Source organism: Plectropomus leopardus, chromosome 11, assembly GCF_008729295.1.
Source record: "Plectropomus leopardus isolate mb chromosome 11, YSFRI_Pleo_2.0, whole genome shotgun sequence".
NCBI classification, from domain to species: Eukaryota; Metazoa; Chordata; class Actinopteri; order Perciformes; family Serranidae; genus Plectropomus; species Plectropomus leopardus.
This window is the reverse complement of record NC_056473.1, coordinates 31419551-31441256: the sequence shown is the minus strand read 5'-3', so window position 1 is coordinate 31441256 and position 21706 is coordinate 31419551. Positions and strand designations below refer to the sequence as shown.

At 37.7% G+C, this 21706-nt stretch overlaps 2 protein-coding genes and 12 non-coding genes across 22 annotated transcripts in view; 12 read left to right on the top strand and 2 right to left on the bottom strand.

Annotated features, from left to right (window-relative positions):
• The window catches only part of cnot1 (CCR4-NOT transcription complex, subunit 1), a 30042-nt gene extending 26304 nt beyond the window's left edge, over nucleotides 1–3738 (bottom strand). For all 9 annotated transcript variants that reach the window (XM_042496826.1, XM_042496832.1, XM_042496828.1 and 6 more), the window contains exons 1-3: nucleotides 3612–3738; nucleotides 1330–1625; nucleotides 1111–1218 (exon numbers count right to left, since the gene is read on the bottom strand). In XM_042496826.1, coding sequence (XP_042352760.1) covers nucleotides 1111–1218; nucleotides 1330–1431 — 210 coding nt within the window. In that variant the 5' untranslated portion in view covers nucleotides 1432–1625; nucleotides 3612–3738. The remainder of the gene's footprint in view (nucleotides 1–1110; nucleotides 1219–1329; nucleotides 1626–3611) is intronic.
• A 1495-nt stretch (nucleotides 3739–5233) lies between these two features.
• On the bottom strand, nucleotides 5234–12975 carry setd6 (SET domain containing 6, protein lysine methyltransferase). Its single transcript, XM_042496398.1, has 9 exons — nucleotides 12886–12975; nucleotides 12485–12565; nucleotides 10337–10481; nucleotides 10100–10241; nucleotides 9820–10014; nucleotides 8874–9015; nucleotides 7782–7962; nucleotides 6821–6957; nucleotides 5234–5900 (listed from the first exon to the last, which is right to left on the bottom strand). Exons 1-9 carry the CDS (start codon nucleotides 12910–12912, stop codon nucleotides 5559–5561), a joined length of 1392 nt encoding a protein of 463 aa, XP_042352332.1. The 5' UTR covers nucleotides 12913–12975; the 3' UTR covers nucleotides 5234–5558.
• A 1151-nt stretch (nucleotides 12976–14126) lies between these two features.
• trnap-ugg lies at nucleotides 14127–14198 on the top strand. The gene has a single exon. It is a non-coding gene; the product is annotated as a tRNA-Pro (tRNA).
• A 1386-nt stretch (nucleotides 14199–15584) lies between these two features.
• trnap-ugg lies at nucleotides 15585–15656 on the top strand. The gene has a single exon. It is a non-coding gene; the product is annotated as a tRNA-Pro (tRNA).
• A 210-nt stretch (nucleotides 15657–15866) lies between these two features.
• trnap-cgg lies at nucleotides 15867–15938 on the top strand. The gene has a single exon. It is a non-coding gene; the product is annotated as a tRNA-Pro (tRNA).
• A 576-nt stretch (nucleotides 15939–16514) lies between these two features.
• trnap-agg lies at nucleotides 16515–16586 on the top strand. The gene has a single exon. It is a non-coding gene; the product is annotated as a tRNA-Pro (tRNA).
• A 762-nt stretch (nucleotides 16587–17348) lies between these two features.
• Nucleotides 17349–17420, top strand: trnap-agg. Its single transcript has one exon. It is a non-coding gene; the product is annotated as a tRNA-Pro (tRNA).
• A 236-nt stretch (nucleotides 17421–17656) lies between these two features.
• Nucleotides 17657–17728, top strand: trnap-ugg. The gene has a single exon. It is a non-coding gene; the product is annotated as a tRNA-Pro (tRNA).
• Nucleotides 17729–17933: 205 nt separating this feature from the next.
• On the top strand, nucleotides 17934–18005 carry trnap-cgg. Its single transcript has one exon. It is a non-coding gene; the product is annotated as a tRNA-Pro (tRNA).
• Nucleotides 18006–18581: 576 nt separating this feature from the next.
• Nucleotides 18582–18653, top strand: trnap-agg. The gene has a single exon. It is a non-coding gene; the product is annotated as a tRNA-Pro (tRNA).
• A 752-nt stretch (nucleotides 18654–19405) lies between these two features.
• Nucleotides 19406–19477, top strand: trnap-agg. Its single transcript has one exon. It is a non-coding gene; the product is annotated as a tRNA-Pro (tRNA).
• Nucleotides 19478–19714: 237 nt separating this feature from the next.
• On the top strand, nucleotides 19715–19786 carry trnap-cgg. Its single transcript has one exon. It is a non-coding gene; the product is annotated as a tRNA-Pro (tRNA).
• A 206-nt stretch (nucleotides 19787–19992) lies between these two features.
• Nucleotides 19993–20065, top strand: trnap-cgg. The gene has a single exon. It is a non-coding gene; the product is annotated as a tRNA-Pro (tRNA).
• A 1402-nt stretch (nucleotides 20066–21467) lies between these two features.
• Nucleotides 21468–21539, top strand: trnap-agg. Its single transcript has one exon. It is a non-coding gene; the product is annotated as a tRNA-Pro (tRNA).
• Nucleotides 21540–21706: the final 167 nt, after the last annotated feature.

Here is a 21706-nt window from a genome sequence, read left to right as displayed (position 1 = left end):
ACACACATTTGTACACAGTAGTGGATGTGTAACATTTGATAAAACGCTTCCCAAACCCCATATGCTGTTACACTTGCTCCTGTGTGTGGGGGCAGACATTACAATCAACATCTAGTGTTTCAATCAATATTATGACTCTGATATTGTTAAGTGCCATGTTGGTCTGGGGCACAACAAAGCTAAACGTTAACACTGTCAGAAAAAAAACAGAGTGAATCGCAGCCTCTACAGAAGCATTCAGTTCAGTGCGGTCTGTGTGGCGAGCGAGGAGAGTGACGGTTTGTCAGCACTCGGCAGGTGTGCTGGACGTCAGGTTTGCAGTAATTAATGTAACAGTGGATGTTCAGTGAGTTTCCGTGGGTCAAAACTGCCAGTCCAATGAAGCTATTTTTAGCAGCATCAGGGGAAACACTGATTAGAAATTTGTCTGTATACTATTCTTTGTAAACAACACGTTTAAAACTGACTGTAGGGTAAAATTATATCTTTCTTGTATTTTAGATCTTGTTTATTTATTTCGGTATAGCCTTTATCATCGTTTTAATTATCCACACATATGTGGCAGTATTTGTGACCTTTACTTAGATTAAAGGAACTGTTCAGACCGTTTTTGAAGACAGAGACTTTTTTACTCCAATTTCACACTCGTCCAACAGGGATCGGTTACTTCTCATCACTTGAAAGAATAAGCTTAATGGTCATTTCTGTGTAAGCCTGTGTATTGAAAAAAGCTGCTATTTGTAAAGACATGTTTAATGTTGCCTTTATATTGTCACTATCTATCAATATAGAGAATGTGGGAAAAAAATGTGGGAACGCAAGGGTAAGTGTCTCATACTGAGATACTATTACAAAGGTAACTTATGTATTTTATGCTGCCTGGCTGCATATATATCCTGGGAAAAATGGGAAACCCGTAAAATGCTCAAGGAATTAACTTCCAAGAAGAACAGGCCGAATTTAGTAATACATGAGGTCACAATTTGAAAGTCAATTTTAATAAAAAACAATAACAAAGAAGGATCTGAAATTGCATTTCCTTGCATCAAGACAAATTAGGCAGAAATACTACTGAAAAACGATATATTGTGTTTCTTGTAAAAAAATTACCTGGTGAAAGTCCTTGCCACTGCTTTTACCATCGCCACTGAAATCCACATGGGAGAAGAGACAGCGTAGTAGATGCCTGTCTGCCTCAGGACCGTGACGATTTACAATCTAGGAGAACACAGGTAAAATGTTGACTCAAAGACATATTTTAGGACACTCTACAGAGATAAACTTTGTCAGGTGAACAAAAATGTACTTGATGTCTTCACCACCACTTACATGCTGTATTTCTTGCTGGCTGGCTCGGTAGTTTTTCTTTGTTAAATTGTCCACCAGATAGCTGATTTGAGACAAAGCCAGCGAGAGCGAGTCAAGATTCATTGCTGGTTGGGGCGGAAGCAGGCGGCCGAGCACGGCGCAAAATCACCATTATTCCCCTTTAGTCACTTCAGTGATAGGTTACTTCTGCTCCCCCCCCCCAAAAGGTGTGAAAAATGTTGACTTCCAAATGAGTTTTCCGATCAGTGGCTCCCGGTGCTAGGTAGAGTCCTTCAGTTTAAAATCAAGTTCAGCATCTGTAATAACAGGACAACAAAAGTCATTTCAACTTTAAATAAATTAAACATGAGAAACAAGTTTATAAAGTAGGGGTTGATATATCATCGGCCTGGCCAATTGTTTGTATCTGCATTTTATTTCAATGGTCACCGATAAAATTAATTAATTAGGAAGTGCAAAGAATGTGTCATTATGGGAGGACCTTTTACTTTGGAAAACCTCAGCAGGTTATTTTTATTTATTCATTTTCTATTTTGATTTTCACTTGACTATAAAAAAAAACATGGCTGGGAACTTGATGTATGCTGATGATGAGTATTTCAGTTTTGCTTAAACATTTACATAACATTTACGTAAAGTTTTGTGTTGGAGTTTGTTATATTCCAATTCTAAGCCCTGACAAAAAGCTTTGAATTTTTACTGTAAATGCATATTGGTTCCAAATACTGGTTGTCTGTCTCATCAACCACTAATAATCAGTATCAGCCCTGACAAACCAATACTGGTCGACCAATATAAAAGAGTGCACTAAACTAGGGAGTGCTAAAGTCGTACACTCATGCAGGACAATATTTACAATCAGTTGACAACACAAACTATTGTGACGGGCTTGGAGGCCTACGTGCATAAGAGACACTGAGGTGCAATTAGATGTATTTTAGCAGCTGCTGTCCGGCATTTAACTGCAAATAAAACTCCAAACTACCGCCAATAGGAGTTAAAGCTGCATAGTTTAGCAGCTACTCGCACGGAAATATTGTGGAGTTACATAAACTTTCCGTGCCAATAGCTTGTACTGGGCCTCGACCGTGCGCTAATATCTGGCACACAGATTCGCAATTTGTTAAGTTAGTCACTAACTTTTCCGTTTATAATGGCATAATGACTGTAGCAGCTCAATCGACCAATTCAAAACTATGTAGCATTAAAAGCTTTCTAGTAACATATGAACACAGGGAGTCGAAATCACCCCATGAAACAAAGACCAAGCTAATGTCAGTTAGTTAGTAATACTACTCGCAAGCGATCTAACCATTTAGCAGGGTCATAATTTGACCAGACATCCTAAATTAAATCAGGCTAAGTTAGGGAATGGATTTAAAGCTAACTTCACCTTTCGGGGACAATATTCCTGTGGCAAGTGGGGAAACCTGACGACCGAAGCTAACAGTACCATGACGCTGATAAACACGACTTGCTAGGGGAGAAGTTCAAGTTATCCAACATGTTTACTGATTAACTGAACCACCGTTTACATTACCGGTTAAATCCGTCGCTCACTAAATCACACTTCATCCTATATTCATATCCCTGCTAATCACCCAGTGGCCAATATGTAACATTAACCCCTTTGAAATGTTACCAACTCCTTGTAGGCTACGAGCTAATGCTATCAAATTAGCATTTACATGAAGCTAACATTAGCATTGTGAGCTCGCTTCAAGCTGGTCTGTATGAATCGGCAAAACCAATTACCATTGCGTTTTTGTGTGGTACACACTAAATAACAGCCACGCTGACTTATTAATCGATTACTAAGATTTCGAGACCGTTACACATGCTTTCGCCGTGAGCGTGAAGGCCGCAAGTGTTGCGGATGGGTTTTGCGCGATCGTGCCAGCTAACGTTAGCATTAACCTTGTTAAGGTTAGCTTACTTCCACGGGCTCCGGCTAATCCATGGAATCGGCTAGCATTACAGTTGCAAATGCTAACTGTCTTGTAAAGACGGTTTAACGTTACACCGACGCGACGTCAATGTCGGCTACAGCAAAAATGTGACTAATGTGGTTATAGATAACCAAATAACCTACGCTGCACGAGAAACGTCGCTAAAATAAGTAATTGTTACTTTTTTGATAAGACCAATATGACAGCTGCCTTTCAGTAAATAGACAGCCCCCGCACTGGTGGCTAACGGCCGTCCTCCGTAGTAACATCGCTGCTTGTGTGCTGTATATAAATCTTTCGATGGTTGTTGGGTAAATATATCGTAAATCTCACCGTGCTCCCAAGAAAGTAATTCAGATGTTCATCCCTTCTTGTTTCACACAACAAACTTGACGAAATGGAAGGGTCGCTGTGCCTCCAGTTCAGTTTGATTTTCAAAATAAAATGGCGACTGTCACCACCGCGGCGCGCTCACGGCTCGAGACGAGCGCGTGAGCTTATCCGCGCGACACCAACGCAAGGTGCTCGCCAGCAGACACCTGGTCCATGCTGACTGCCATATAGTAATTCAGTTATAGTATTTCATTCAATCTAAGTGATGGAAAATGAAGCATGGGTTGAAGATTCTTTATATAAACGCAAAGTGAACGTGTCTCTTTTGTAAAACCGGATCAGCAAGAAACCAAAATCACTTGACAATAAGGTCTGAATTTCCATCAAATTTAACTAAACGGGACAAACTAGCTGTTAACGGGGCATTTCATAATTAACCTTTTAAAATTACACATTTTCGTGTCGCTTTCCACATAAAATGCGCTTTTCAAGAGCAATCTTTTAAAAATATATATATATTAATATTATGTTTTAGTTTCATTAAGTTTATTATTTAACCAGTATCAGTCCTGATCATAAATATTAATTAAATTTCAGAATCTTAACCCTTTTAATAACAATTTTGTTGATCATGAAGCTATTATGGTTTTAAATTAAAAAAAAAAAAAAAAAAAAGACAGTCAGTAACATTACCCATCAACACAGTTGCAGGCTCCTTTGTGTTTTTTTTTCTTCTTAAATCCTTTTTTTTTTTACCCTTTAACATCCTGCTACACTGTTTGGTGGAGCACATTTTGAGTTTCTATCTAGGCTATATCTTAATGAAAACATTTGTATGGAATTTTATCATAATTAGCATATGGATTATTGAGTTATTGCCCAAAATATGTTTTGTGCGGTCACAATGACCTTCGACTGCCAAAATCTCATCAGGTCATTCTTGAGTCCAAGTGGAAGTTTGTGCCAAATTTCATGGGAATGGGGAGTAGGTACGTGTAGAAAACCTGAAAACACAATGCATCCAGCCAGCTGCGAGTAGGCATAACAATTAATGGTTTATAACAGTTGCAAAGCTAAAACAATCGATATCTGCACCGGGTATTTCTTTGTCATTACTTACAAAAAGACCATTTCTAAAACTTTATATGCAAAATAAGACATTTCTGAATTCTTAGGTCAGATGCACATTGAGGTTGTCTGCTGTATGCTGACAGTAATTCACATTTGCATATTTGGAAAAATACAGAAGCTGAAGTTTTATTTGGGTGCTGACTGGGGTTGACAGATTATCAGCCTGGCCGATTATTGAGGCCGATGTTTGGCATTTTAATTAATAAAAAAGTGTGCGTATTACACTCAACCATCAACAGTGAAGGTAGTCTGCAATACATGCAAGGAAAAAGGTCAGCATGGGAGAGACTTACTTTGTAAAACCCCAGGGAGCTATTTTTACTGTTTAATTTTTTAAATTAAAAATTTCACTGAACTTTATAAAAAAGTTGCAGGTAACTTGCTGTAAATTATGCTGAAAGTTTAAGTTTCGATCAAATATTTGCTAAAGACATTTAAACAAAGTTTTTTGTCGCAGTTTGTTATATTCCAAATTCTAAATGTCGAAAAATATTCAAATTTTTTTTGTAAATGTATATCGGTTTCAAATGTCAGTTATCGGTCTCATTAGGTACTTCTAATTGGTATCGGTCCTGAAAAACCAATGTCTGTCAACCCTTATTATGCACTCCATTCCTGTTTCATGTACAGATGATGGTAAAGCATCTTACATATCAACACTATGAGCGAAGTGCAAATCAAAGACTGCTTAAACTCATAGATCTGTCTCCAGTACAAACATTTATTGACAGTGCTTTTTTTTAAAATTTTTTTTTAGACATTTCAGTTTCCCCTTTGAGATAAAAAACCTCCTCCTGCCCACTGCGGCAGCTGAAGTCATGACTTGGTGAGCTCCATCAGTCTGTGCAGGACGCTCTTCTGTCCGCAGCGCACCTGCAGAGCGTTCTGCTGCCGGCTGCTCAGTCCTTTAAATGCCTTCTTGTCCTCCATCAGCGCCTGGTCACTCTTCACACCCTCTGTCTTCCCCTCCTCCTCCTCGTCTCCGTAGGACCTCAAAGTCAGACAGGCTGCTTCATGAAGTAGCCATTTCCAGTTGGCCTTTAATTTTGGGAGACCCTCGTTCGAGAAAGCGAGGGAAATCTCGTCCTCCTCGTCATCTTCCTCCCATCCTTCATTTTCTTTGAACTCTGAGAACTCGTCCTTTGACATGCACAGCACCTGAAGATACACAAAGCAAGACTTCTGTTTCCAGTGACAGCCATTCCTAAAATATTCTTCTTACAAAAACCTCCTGTGTGTTTTTATGCCTCTGCACTGTTGCCAGAGGCATTATATCTTTGGGTTGTCCGTTCGTCCCATTCTAACTAAAATAAAACTTGCTGCAGGAAACATTACTAAAACATTGCAGTGTACCATTCTCAGAATGTTTTTATAACCAAATAGGAGGTGTTGACCAATATTGTTTTTGTTTTTTAGGGCTGATACCCATTGTGGTAAAACACAACTGATAACCAACATTTGGAATTGATACGCATTTACAATAAAATTTAAAATCTTTCTGTCAACATTGAGAATTAGGAATATAACAAACTCAAACACAAAACTTTGTTTAAATGCCTTTAGCAAATGTTTTATCAAAACTGAAACATTCAACATCATATACAGCAAGTTCCTGGCAACTTTTTATTTTTTTGAGTCAAGTGAAAATTTCAATTAAAAACGAGTAATTCAAAATTTCTCCCTGAGGTTTTTACACAGTTAAAGCTCCTCCCATGCTGACACTTTCTATGTACTATTTATTTAATTTTATTGGCGATCATTAAAGTAAAATACAGATACAGATAATTGGCAAAAATGCCAAATATCAGCCCCAACAATCGGCCAGGCTGATAATCTGTCAACCAAAAATTGATAGCTGTTACTAGAATTTGGTCATGCTGAATTGAAATGACACTAATTTTGTTTCCACCTCGAAACTGTGCTGATTTTATGGATCTTCTGTGCTGCTTGGTGTGTGAAGCATCCATGTTTTCACAGATGTGGACGTTAAGTGTAACTGCAATTCTAGTTCCAGATTTGGATCAGCGTGCGAGCGAACAGATGTCACTCAAACAGTGCTGCTCCATGTACTTCCTCACCTTGAGCACTGTGTGTAGCTCTGTGTCTGTAAGGCAGCCCTGTTTGCCGAAGACAAAGGCTCCTTTCTCTTGCATCATCTCAGACAGCATCTCCCACTTCTCCTCCATCAGCTGCCGGTCCAGATCTGACTGAATACCTGGGAAGAGAAGAGGAAGATGGAGGGATGAGGAGGGAGGAGGAACAAAGTAACAAGGTTGGATTTGGGTCCACACTGTAAATAATAAACAGCAAAGTGCTGTAAAATCATGACATCAGAAAACTGTAAATAGAAAAACAATGAACCAGTGTTCAATTTACACTAATATTTTGTAAAACTGTTCATTTTAAAGTAAGAATATGTGGAAATAATGGTATTTCTTTATAGAACTTACAGATTACTGTAGTTTTTTTTGACACATGAAGCGTATTACATTTTGCAAATTCATATGTTTGGCTTTACTGATATATACGTGACCTTTAAATGGATTTTACAATGGATTTAAAAACATCTGAGTGTTACATTAGATTTTTCCTTGAACTTAAACTTTCTTATTGATGTTTACTCTAAAAAATGAGTAAGAAAATGATTTTGGCATTAATATTCAGACAAATATTTGACCTGCCCTTAACAGCTTTTTTTTAATGTAAATTTTCAATTATTAATTTAATTTGAGGGTTTTTACAGATAATTTAACTGGTAATGGAACTGAAGAAATTTCATTTTTGTCCTCTTATTCTCATACAGTGTCATTTTTACAGTTTAAAAATGTCATTATTGCAACAGTTTTAAATTGTTCAATGTTTTTCCGGGTTGTTCTGTAAATTTTTTACAGAATTATTCTGGCCACCACAGCTGCTAGTTTTTTTCTGTAAAAACAATGGAATTTATTTTCCAGCGCACATTCAAAGCATTTCCTTCATCACATATTTTCTTCACACTTCTCTCTCTATAATTTGTCAACAATCTGTCAGTCTGGTCACCTTGTGTTGCAACTTTGTAAAGGTTGGTGACGGGGATGTCAGCGGTGTCATTGCTGTTGCTTTCATACGGTTCGGTGAAGCCGTACATATGCAGCAGCTGCCAGTTGGCCATCTGCCCGTAGGTGTTAAACACCTCCTCGCCTTTATGAATGGGCCGCACGCAGACCATCTTCAAACTGTCCTGAGAAAGACGGCATGTAGAGAAACAAGAAGTGAGAAAAATGCAATATGCTCATAAGTTTACACGCACATAAACAACATATTCTGTTTGGATATGTCAAGTTTGTTCCGGTTTTAGTGGCATTTATCAAAGGTCCAGTGTGATTGATTCAGGGGGATTTAGTGGCATCTTGTGATGAGGAATGCACATTGCAACCAGCAGAAACCACAAGCCAAATTATCAGTAGAGGTCTCTTCATGGACCAGGTCATTGAAACCGGAAAAACACTAAATAAAGCAGTTTAACGTTATTAATCAGTGTTTCTCCCGACACTGTTTGGCACATCACATAGAGAGCTAGTGCATGTGCTCACCTTCTTTCTATGACAACTTAAGATCCAGACATTCAGGTTTTTTAGCTGGGATTTTTACACAGAGGTTTCTTCCTCTCCAAAAAAAAAATTAATGCAGCAATTTAAACCACTAAAAAATAAAATAAAATGTCACGTTAAAAAAAATCAGCGTTTTTCCGTCGCTGCTGATCACATAGGGACTGCTAACAACTGTGGAAAAAATGAAAACGTGAATGACCCCATCTGTTTGGTTTGTCCATTCTGGGCCACTGTAGAAACATGCTGATGCAACATGGCGATCTCCTTGATGAGGACCTACTCCCCATGCAGATATTAACGGCTTACTCTAGGGTGACTAAAACATGTCGGTTCTTATTTTCATGTGATTAAACACAAAACACATTAAACACAAATTGTATAAATTATATAAATTATATAATCCCCCTAAATCCTGCATACGGAACCTTAAACTGGGCAGTAAATTTACATTTTAGGTCTTATTCACAGAATAAACCATCAAAACTAGATGTTTGAAACAAGGAAAAGTCCATCAACGTTAGAAGAGTATGTGTCTCCTCACCGGTGTAAACTCCAGATTAGCATTGTGATTGGACACATGGTTAAGCATGTCTGCCATGGGAACCATCATTGGTGGGTTTGGGGCCTTCTCCTCATCATCATCATCATCATCATCTTCGTCCTCTTCCTGTGGCTCTTGGAAACTACAGAGAGGAAGAAGAACAAGGAGGGAATAGTGGTGTGGAAAAAAAGAGATCATGGGACTTTGTGTATAAGAGTGTATTTTGTCTAACTAACCCAGTGACACTCAACTTACGGCCTGGGGGGCCAAATCTGGGCCCTGATATGGTGGCCCCACCCCCCAACCATTTTTCACAATAAGAATAAAGTGATTTTCAAAATAGGGCTTGTTTATCAAAAAAGTGCCAGTGGAGAATCAACCACACCCCCAGACGGAGGTCCTTGCTAAGCCCCTAATATCCTAAAATCCTGTAAACATCCTTAATTCCTAGAAATGTCCTAAAATCCACCAAACATCTTAAAATCTGCAATATGTCCAAAAATCTGTGAAAAGTCCTAGAATCTTAGAATGTCCTGCAATCCTAGAAATGTGCTAAAATCCTAGAAACATCCTCTAATCCCACAAACATCTTTAAATCCACAAAACATCCTAAATTCTGTGAAAGGTCTTAAAATCCGAGAAATGTCTTAAAATCCTAAAAATGTCCTACAATCCCAGAAACGTCCTGAAATCCTAGAAATGTCCTGAAATCCTAGAAATGTCCTAAAATCCCACAAACATCCTTAAATCCACAAAACATCCTAAATTCTGTGACAGGTCTTAAAATCCGAGGAAATGTCCTAAAATCCTGGAAACTTTGGAAATCCTAGAAATGTCCTAAAATCCAAGAAATGTCCCAAAATCCTGGAAACATGTATGGGGCTGCTGCAACTGCCCCCTGGACGTCTGTCATTTTGCCCCCGTGCAGAGCAGTAACTGTCCTAACCTGTAGGCCATGACAAAGGCCACCAGCTGTGTGTACAGCTCCAGTGTGTGCGTGTCGGGGTCCCAGAGGTCAGGATGTTTGGTGATAAAGGGAAGGACCACGTCTGTGTATTCCCTCTGGATGTTAGCCAGGTCTCTGTCCACAGCCTCTGGAATACCTGTCCCCCTCAGCAGTCTGTCTCTCTCCTCTTTAGACCTGAACAGATTTAAATTAATGTTAAGAAAACTAGACATCCACGATCCACCAACAGAGTTTAGACGCTGACTTTAAAAAGGGTTACCAGAACATGGGGTGGTCCAGCGTCTTGAAATTGGTCCAAAGAGAGAGGTACGGTCTCCAGTGGGACTGAGAGGATGTATATTCATAGAGCAGAGCCACGAGCAGGGGGACCCATCCAGACGAGCTCTCCAGACATGACCTCTCTGTGAAGGGTTAAAGGACAAACAGAGGTGACAAACAGAGGTGACACAGGCAGCGTCAAATTTGGGAGAACTTCTTGGTCATCATGACTTGTCACCTTTCTCCAGCAGGGCAGAGACTTTGGTTGTTTGGTGGTGGAGAAGAGCTGATCTGGGGATGGTGAATAAAACCTCCCCCTCCTCTATGTCGTCCTTGGCCAGCATCCCGTACTCCGCCACTGTTCCCTCTTTACTCACACACACCTAGAGAGAGATCCCAAGGGACTGTTAGTTATTTATGTGCGGGGAGGGGCTGGTGGGGGTAGGCATGACAAATAATTTTTTAAACACTGAGGAGGGACTTATGTTTTGTTTCATAGAAACGGCTGCATTAAAAAAGAACAAAAAAAACATCAGAAACTCAAAATCTGCCGGTGCTGAAATTATAGTTGTTGTTTGTTTGCCCCAGTCGTGTTAATTGTATTATTAGTACTGTTATTTCTGTGTTTAATAGTAATATTCTTCAAACAGCATTTCCTCTTATTGGTATGGGTTGTTGTTATTTTGTCTGGCCTTAGTTTGGCATTATTGTTTGGCTCTTATTGTTATGTTACCTCTGAAAAAAAACCCTCTTTCTTCAGCTTTGTAAACTTTGACTTTGTAAACTCTGTTTTTAAAGGTGCTACAAAAAATAAAGTTATTATTATTAATATTATTACTTCTGTTTGTTGTATTGGCTTCAATATGTACATTTGCTGACAGCGGCCTGAACAACCAGGCTGACCCGTTAATTCCACCAGGTCCGTCAATGGTGCATTAAGGCCACGGTGGCAATGCTTCCCCCCACTAACTCCAAACACTGGCATCTTAAGCCACGAAAAATTTTGAGTGGTTATTGTCACTAAAGCAAGAATACCCAACTTGCCAATAGATGTTTCTAGAATTTCAGGACATTTTTAGGATTTTAGGATGTTTCTTTGATTTGAGGAAACGTATTGAATTTAGGACGTTTCTCAGATTTCTGGACAGTTTTTGGGTTTTAGGACATTAGGGGCTTAGCTAGGACCTCTGTCTGGGGTGTGACGGATCATCCACTGTCACTTTTTTGATAAACAAGCTCGATTTTAATGCTGTTTTATGCACTCTGGCACCTTATGTATACTAAAAGTACAAAAATAATTCCCAGTGTGAATAACTTTATTTTCATTGTGACTGAGAAAATGGGTGGGGGGCCATCCAGTATCCAAGTATCACTGCCGAAGTGCATAAAAAAGCACAAAACTGAGCTTGTTTATCAAAAAACTTTGGACAAAAACATTAACCTGTTCAGCATATGCACCTAAATAATAACTCATATTACCCGCCTTCATCTCTTACTGCTTCTCCATTCAAAACAGTCCAGAGCCGGGCCTGGCTATGTACAAATTGAGCAACTTTGAAGTTGTTAATTTGATAAATATTAAGTATGCCAAGTTTGCGAAACAGAGGTAATCTATGACTTCATGGACCTGAGGAGACCATGATTCCCAACCGGAGAATCGGTTGCAGTTTAGTTTGATGAACACTGGCCCAAGCAATGTTGCAATAACTAATAAAAGGACAAATCACACAGATAGAGGAAGACTTTTGTGTTTGGAAGATAATGAATTCTTTCAATTATTGAAATGGTTTATTGCAATTTTGGATGTAATGAGTGGAATATTTTCCCTCTTTAAAATGTTATATTTTCCTTAATGTTATGTATTTTATACACTGTTTTTAGCCTTAATTTTCATTAATAATGTCAGTGGGTTAATTTTATTTTCCATCTCCTGCATTCTGTGCATTAAATTGTTATCCTTATTTTCTCTTACATTTACTAGTATTATCAAGTAGGTTTTATCCATGTGAAGATGCATTCTATGTATTCTATTGTGATCTTATTTTATTTTTACATGCAGGTTTTACTATATCTTTATGTCCTCTATGTCTTTTGATGTAAAGCTTGGTGCATGTAATTTCTTTGTTGTAAAGCACACTGGGCTGCATTTCTTGTATGAAAGGTGATAAACAAATAAAGTTTATTATTATTATTGTTAAATGTGAGGTTTTTCAAGATATGATTTCATTTAAAAGTGCACCAATAAAACCAGTTGATTTTATGTTGGGACATTATTAAAAAGTACAGTTTAAAGGGTACTTTTGTCAATGAAGATGATTAGGGAGACTGGGATCAGTTCAGCTAAATGAGGGGAGCTGTCTGAGTGCACGTCGCGATGATAACATACCTTATTGCTGAGTACCAAACCGACTGTGTTGCACCACTGTAGGAAGTTCTGCAGCGGACTGACCTCGAGACCATCACCTACCTGTCGGCGCAGGAGTAATTACACATCAATAACATGACCAGGCACGCGTGACCTGAAGCTGTTGTTTTCTTACTGTTAGGCTGCATTGATGGTATCATGAGAATGAAATTGAAAGCGAATAGCACCAACATCATCAGCTTTTTTAGATTATCTTTAACTTCACCACAGAGAGAAAACACAGCGTGCACCGGAAGCAACAACTCACACACGCAGCTGGTTGCACACTATAAGTTAGCTCGTGTATACACAGACACGCATGTACAGACAACTCAAGCAGCAGCAGCATCTTTGTTTTGGGTCAAAACGGGTTAAATCGTAACCTTGGATCGTTTCGCTTCAGTTGCCATCTTGTACACGTAGGAGCAGCAGCACGCGACGATGCTAGTGAACTAGCCCACAGCTAGCGCGAGCATGCGGACTGTGAGGAAACATGGGTTAAGTTGGACCCAAATATTGACTTGCAGGCATCCGATGACCTTTCTTTACATGGATTTTAGGGACTGTTCATTATTAATGAGAGGAGAAGGGGTGGTGCAAAAAGAGAGAGGCATGTCAAATATTTTTTAAGCACTGGGAAGGGTTTTTTTGTTTTGGGCTTTTTTTGTTTTGCTCAGGAGATACAAACATGCACGTGTTTTTATCAAACTTACACCATGTATTATGAAAGTACATTGCATTCTACGGAGCCCAGGATGTGACATGGATGTGTTTTTTTGTGTGTTTTCGTTTATTTATTTGTTTTGTTTTAAAACACAAATTACTAAATTGTATGCAAAAATTCTACTAAAGTCTTACTAAAACACACACAATTTCAAGTCAAGTCATTCTGAGGCAGAAACAGCCTTTCAGTAACAAGTTAAAAGCTGCTCTCACTTTGTGGCAGGTTGAAAAGGTGCATTTTATGTGTTATATTGTTGTATTAGTAATTCATGTGTGCATTTTAATAAACCGCACACACTGTTATTATTATTATTATCATCCATAAATCACAATTTGTCTGTCTAGCTCTCTCTATACAAACACTGTGACACAAAGTGCTTCATATAGTAATACCAGAACCCCCCCAACACTCACACACACACACACACACACACACACACACACAAAAACAAGACTTAACCTATAAATAGAAAGATAAAAAATAAATAAATAAATGATAATAGTAATTATGAAAGATAAATAAGTAAAATACTTAAACAGTAAATCAGATAACAGCCCAAAGTAAAATAATAAATAAATATGTTTAGTTATTATTATTATAAGGCTATTATAATTATTATTACTGTTTGTTACAGCTGGTTGGTGCCTAAAATCAGTCATTTAGCACAAAAGCTAAACTTTGTCCTTACAATTGATGCTTGTACAAATGCAAATTGCAAATCTTTGGTATGATTTGCAATGTAATAACTGTTTGTGGCATGTTTAAATTTGTCTTTGAATTATTTTGGCTCAGCCTCTGTGATAGTGTGCTGTTTTTCCCTCAATGACCACTAGTGAGTGCTGTTCAGTCAGGTCAACCTCGACCTGCCACATCACATGTTTTGGATTAGAGAAACTGTATGGCTCGTTGGTCTAGGGGTATGATTCTCGCTTTGGGTGCGAGAGGTCCCGGGTTCAAATCCCGGACGAGCCCTGGCTTTTGAACTAGAAACTGAAGATCATAATCATAATGACAAAAACTCCACATGAGCCTCTCTGATAGGTTATCTCATCTGCTTCTGTCCCATGACATGACAAAAGGATACAAAGATTAAGAAAAATTCACACCTCTGATACACTGATAACCTCCATCTGTCAGAAGTAGTAAACACATACATCTGAAATAATGCAATGGAAAAAATAACCAAGAAAATTACAATACAAGACCATATTTTAAGAAATATTGGGAAAATAAAGATAAAATAATATGACGATGACTGTACTGATGTCTTTCGTTTGTACATGGTTATACATAGGGATGTGAGTATGAATGCATGTATATGCACGTGGACACACACACACACCTGTTGGCGTGTGCCAGTATGTGTGAAAGCGTGTGCTCATGGTACCTATTGTCATGTCCTGTGTTGGCCAAATATTCACTAACGCACTGCTCCACCTCTTTAAAATGTTGTATTTTCTTTAATTTTATGCATTTTATACACTATGTTTTTGCTTTATTTTTATTATTAACATCTCAATAGGTTTCATTTCCCATTTTATATCATGCATTCTGTGCACTCTAATTTCATTCTTATTTTTATCTTAATTTTACTCATATACAATCCTTACAGGTCACCAGGTCACCAATTATCCTAACTTTCATGTCTTTGGGCTGTGGGGAGATGCCGGTGAAAATACAAACTCCAAGCAGAAGGGCCACAGTCAGTCATTGGATTCAAACCCCAAATCACATTGCAGTGAGGTGACAGTGCAAACCACTCAACCCCTATTTTCAAACTAACACTATTGGGGTGAGGGTGGATCACAGTTGTAATAACAGGCAGAGGGCGCTGTTTGGACACAATAATGAGTCTTCAAAATGCCACATCACCAGTGAAGAGTTAAATAGCAGAGCTGAAAATAACAGGGAAGGAACATTTTAAATATAATTTTTTCATCAACAAATGAGGCTCGTTGGTCTAGGGGTATGATTCTCGCTTAGGGTGCAAGAGGTCCAAGAGGTTCAAATCTCAGACCCTGGATTTAAAACCAATGGGGTTAAGAGTCACAAAAAGACACAACATGCAGTTCACTGTAGAAACAGCCAGCCATATGAACTGTTAAATGCACAAACACAATCTCAATGTCTGCAGAGTTGCCTTCAGCATATTAAGGGTTATATTTGCCTTTGTAAGAAGTCAATTTTATATAAAACAAGTTCAATAAAATATGGCAATAAATTCAAGAAAAAAGGCTGGTCTTCATGTACAAGGTGAACTGTATTTTAAATTTATCCACTGCAGAAATGACAATAATGGGCAATATAAGTGGAGTAACAGAGAAAATTTTTTAACCTACATTCTTAAATGCAAAACATGGCTCGTTGGTCTAGGGGTGTGATTCTCGCTTTGGGTGCGAGAGGTCCTGGGTTCAAATCCCGGACGAGCCCTGGGTTTAAAACCAATGGGGTTAGCAGTCTGAAAGAAGGCAGGCAGGCAGCTGCACCATATATACTGTTAACTGCACAAACTCAGTCTCAGTGATAGAATAATTATTATTAGTTTATATTAGCCTATTTAAGAAATCATCTGAATCTTTAATAAAAACAAGTTCAGGAAAATTAAAATAATAAATATAATTTTTTTTCAGTATAAAGTGTGGCTCATTGGTCTAGGGGTATGATTCTCGCTTCGGGTGTGAGAGGTCCCGGGTTCAAATCCCGGACGAGCCCTGCACTTAAAACCAGTGGGGGTAACAGTCTAAAAGAAACAACATGTCATTCACTGTACAAACAGCCAGCTGCAGCACATGTACTGTCAACTGCACAAACACTACCTGTGAACTGTTATGCATAATGCCTTATCTTAATCTTATCCACTGCAGGAATGATAATAATTCACAAAGTAAGTGAAGTAAAGAGGAAAAGTAAGAAGTCATCTGAATTTTATATAAAATATGGCAATAAATTCAAGAAAAAAGGCTGGTCTTCATGTACAAAGTGAACTGTAGACTGTAGACTTATCCACTGCAGAAATGACAATAATGGGCAATATAAGTGAAGTAACAGAGAAAATTTCAACTTGCATTCTTAAATGAAAGTTGATTTGCCTAAATAAAAAAAGACACAATAATTTCATTTGATAAACAAATTTATTCAGATTTAGGGTTCAAAGTTCCATTTGAAAACAACAGTAGGAGTTTAAATGTAAAAACAAATACATTGAGTCTTCAGTGAAGAGTTAAACTGCAGAGCTGAAAATAACCAGAGGAGGAAAATTTTAAATATAATTTTTTCACTGAAAAACATGGCTCGTTGGTCTAGGGGTATGATTCTCGCTTAGGGTGCGAGAGGTCCCGGGTTCAAATCCCGGACGAGCCCTGGGTTTAAAACCAATGGGTTTAGTGGTGCAAAAACAACATGCAATTTACTGTACAAGCAGGCAGCTGCAGCATATGCATTGTACTGTGAACTGCACAAACACAGTCTCAATGTCTGCAGAATTACCTTCAGCTTAGTAAGGGTTATATTTGCCTTTGTAAGAAGTCATCTAAATGTTATATAAAACAAGTTCAATAAATTCAAGATAAAAAGGCTGGTCTTCATGTACAAGGTGAACTCTATTTTAAACTTATCCACTGCAGAAATGACAATAATAGGCAATATAAGTGAAGTAACAGAGACGTTTTTTTAACCTACATTCTTAAATGTGAAATATGGCTCATTGGTATAACGGTATGATTCTTGCTTAGGGTGCAAGAGGTCCAAGAGGTTCAAATCCCAGACAAGCCCTGGATTTAAAACCAATGGGGTTAAGAGTCACAAAAAGACACAACATGCAGTTCACTGTAGAAAACAGCCAGCCATATGAACGTTATGTTAAATGCACAAACACAATGTCAATGTCTGCAGAGTTGCCTTCAGCATAATAAGGGTTATATTTGCCTTTGTAAGAAGCCATCTGAATTTTATATAAAACAAGTTCAATAAAATATGGCAATAAATTCAAGATAAAAAGGCTGGTATTCATGTACAAGGTGAACTGTATTTTAAATTTATCCACTGCAGAAATGACAATAATGGGCAATATAAGTGAAGTAACAGAGAAAATTTTTTAAACCTACATTCTTAAATGCAAAACATGGCTCGTTGGTCTAGGGGTATGATTCTCGCTTAGGGTGCGAGAGGTCCCGGGTTCAAATCCCGGACGAGCCCTGGGTTTAAAACTAATAGGGTTAAAGGTCACAAAAACACGCAACATGCAATTTACTGTACTAACAGCCACCATGCAGCATATGAACTGTCAAGTGCACAAATACAACCTCAATAGTAGAATTATATTTAGTTTAATAAGGTTTATATTAGCCTATTTAAGAAATCATCTGAATCTTTTATAAAACAAGTTCAAGAAAATTAAAAAAATAAATATAACTTTTTTCGGTATAAAGTGTGGCTCGTTGGTCTAGGGGTATGATTCTCGCTTTGGGTGCGAGAGGTCCCGGGTTCAAATCCCGGACGAGCCCTGGATTTAAAACCAATGGGGTTAGCAGTCTGAACAAAGGCAGGCAGGCAGCTGCACCATATATACTGTTAACTGCACAAACTCAGTTTCAGTGATAGAATTATTATTAGTTTATATTAGCCTATTTAAGAAATCATCTGAATCTTTTATAAAACAAGTTCAAGAAAATTAAAAAAATAAATATAACTTTTTTCGGTATAATGTGTGGCTCGTTGGTCTAGGGGTATGATTCTCGCTTCGGGTGTGAGAGGTCCCGGGTTCAAATCCCGGACGAGCCCTGCACTTAAAACCAGTGGGGGTAACAGTCTAAAAGAAACAACATGTCATTCACTATACAAACAGCCAGCTGCAGCACATGTACTGTCAACTACACAAACACTACCTGTGAACTGTATTTTAAACTTATCCACTGCAGGAATGATAATAATTCACAAAGTAAGTGAAGTAAAGAGGAAAAGTAAGAAGTCATCTGAATTTTATATAAAACAAGTTCAATAAAATATGGCAATAAATTCAAGAAAAAAGGCTGGTCTTCATGTACAAAGTGAACTGTAGACTGTAGACTTATCCACTGCAGAAATGACAATAATTGGCAATATAAGTGAAGTAACAGAGAAAATTTCAACTTGCATTCTTAAATGAAAGTTGATTTGCCTAAATAAAAAAAAGACACAATATAATTTCATTTGATAAACAAATTTATTCAGATTTAGGGTTCAAAGTTCCATTTGAAAACAACAGTAGGAGTTTAAATGTAAAAACAAATACATTGAGTCTTCAGTGAAGAGTTAAACTGCAGAGCTGAAAATACCAGAGGAGGAAAATTTTAAATATAATTTTTTCACTGAAAACATGGCTCATTGGTCTAGGGGTATGATTCTCGCTTAGGGTGCGAGAGGTCCCGGGTTCAAATCCCGGACGAGCCCTGGGTTTAAAACAATGGGTTTAGTGGTGCAAAAACAACATGCAATTTACTGTACAAGCAGGCAGCTGCAGCATATGTACTGTGAACTGCACAAACACAGTCTCAATGTCTGCAGAATTACCTTCAGCTTAGTAAGGGTTATATTTGCCTTTGTAAGAAGTCATCTAAATGTTATATAAAACAAGTTCAATAAATTCAAGATAAAAAGGCTGGTATTCATGTACAAGGTGAACTCTATTTTAAACTTATCCACTGCAGAAATGACAATAATAGGCAATATAAGTGAAGTAACAGAGACATTTTTTTTAACCTACATTCTTAAATGTGAAATATGGCTCATTGGTATAGCGGTATGATTCTTGCTTAGGGTGCAAGAGGTCCAAGAGGTTCAAATCCCAGACAAGCCCTGGATTTAAAACCAATGGGGTTAAGAGTCACAAAAAGACACAACATGCAGTTCACTGTAGAAACAGCCAGCCATATGAACTGTTAAATGCACAAACACAATCTCACTGTCTGCAGAGTTGCCTTCAGCATAATAAGGGTTATATTTGCCTTTGTAAGAAGCCATCTGATTTTTTATATAAACAAGTTCAATAAAATATGGCAATAAATTCAAGATAAAAAGGCTGGTATTCATGTACAAGGTGAACTGTATTTTAAATTTATCCACTGCAGAAATGACAATAATGGGCAATATAAGTGAAGTAACAGAGAAAATTTTTTAACCTACATTCTTAAATACAAAAACATGGCTCGTTGGTCTAGGGGTATGATTCTCGCTTAGGGTGCGAGAGGTCCCGGGTTCAAATCCCGGACGAGCCCTGGGTTTAAAACTAATAGGGTTAAAGGTCACAAAAACACGCAACATGCAATTTACTGTACTAACAGCCACCATGCAGCATATGAACTGTCAAGTGCACAAATACAACCTCAATATAGAATTATATTTAGTTTAATAAGGTTTATATTAGCCTATTTAAGAAATCATCTGAATCTTTTATAAAACAAGTTCAAGAAAATTAAAAAAAAATAAATATAACTTTTTTCGGTATAATGTGTGGCTCGTTGGTCTAGGGGTATGATTCTCGCTTCGGGTGCGAGAGGTCCCGGGTTCAAATCCCGGACGAGCCCTGGATTTAAAACCAATGGGGTTAGCAGTCTGAAACAAAGGCAGGCAGGCAGCTGCACCATATATACTGTTAACTGCACCAACTCAGTTTCAGTGATAGAATTATTATTAGTTTATATTAGCCTATTTAAGAAATCATCTGAATCTTTTATAAAACAAGTTCAAGAAAATTAAAAAAATAAATATAACTTTTTTCGGTATAAAGTGTGGCTCGTTGGTCTAGGGGTATTGATTCTCGCTTCGGGTGTGAGAGGTCCCGGGTTCAAATCCCGGACGAGCCCTGCACTTAAAACCAGTGGGGGTAACAGTCTAAAAGAAACAACATGTCATTCACTATACAAACAGCCAGCTGCAGCACATGTACTGTCAACTGCACAAACACTACCTGTGAACTGTATTTTTTAAACTTATCCACTGCAGGAATGATAATAATTCACAAAGTAAGTGAAGTAAAGAGGAAAAGTAAGAAGTCATCTGAATTTTATATAAAACAAGTTCAATAAAATATGGCAATAAATTCAAGAAAAAAGGCTGGTCTTCATGTACAAAGTGAACTGTAGACTGTAGACTTATCCACTGCAGAAATGACAATAATTGGCAATATAAGTGAAGTAACAGAGAAAATTTCAACTTGCATTCTTAAATGAAAGTTGATTTGCCTAAATAAAAAAAAGACACAATAATTTCATTTGATAAAACAAATTTATTCAGATTTAGGGTTCAAAGTTCCATTTGAAAACAACAGTAGGAGTTTAAATGTAAAAACAAATACATTGAGTCTTCAGTGAAGAGTTAAACTGCAGAGCTGAAAATACCAGAGGAGGAAAATTTTAAATATAATTTTTTCACTGAAAAACATGGCTCGTTGGTCTAGGGGTATGATTCTCGCTTAGGGTGCGAGAGGTCCGGGTTCAAATCCGGACGAGCCCTGGGTTTAAAACCAATGGGTTTAGTGGTGCAAAAACAACATGCAATTTACTGTACAAGCAGGCAGCTGCAGCATATGTACTGTGAACTGCACAAACACAGTCTCAATGTCTGCAGAATTACCTTCAGCTTAGTAAGGGTTTATTTGCCTTTGTAAGAAGTCATCTAAATGTTATATAAAACAAGTTCAATAAATTCAAGATAAAAAGGCTGGTATTCATGTACAAGGTGAACTCTATTTTAAACTTATCCACTGCAGAAATGACAATAATAGGCAATATAAGTGAAGTAACAGAGACATTTTTTTTAACCTACATTCTTAAATGTGAAATATGGCTCATTGGTATAGCGGTATGATTCTTGCTTAGGGTGCAAGAGGTCCAAGAGGTTCAAATCCCAGACAAGCCCTGGATTTAAAACCAATGGGGTTAAGAGTCACAAAAAGACACAACATGCAGTTCACTGTAGAAACAGCCAGCCATATGAACTGTTAAATGCACAAACACAATGTCAATGTCTGCAGAGTTGCCTTCAGCATAATAAGGGTTATATTTGCCTTTGTAAGAAGCCATCTGAATTTTATATAAAACAAGTTCAATAAAAAATATGGCAATAAATTCAAGATAAAAAGGCTGGTATTCATGTACAAGGTGAACTGTATTTTAAATTTATCCACTGCAGAAATGACAATAATGGGCAATATAAGTGAAGTAACAGAGAAAATTTTTTTAACCTACATTCTTAAATGCAAAACATGGCTCGTTGGTCTAGGGGTATGATTCTCGCTTAGGGTGCGAAAGGTCCCGGGTTCAAATCCCGGACGAGCCCTGGGTTTAAAACTAATAGGGTTAAAGGTCACAAAAAACACACAACATGCAATTTACTGTACTAACAGCCACCATGCAGCATATGAACTGTCAAGTGCACAAAATACAATCTCAATAGTAGAATTATATTTAGTTTAATAAGGGTTTATATTAGCCTATTTAAGAAAT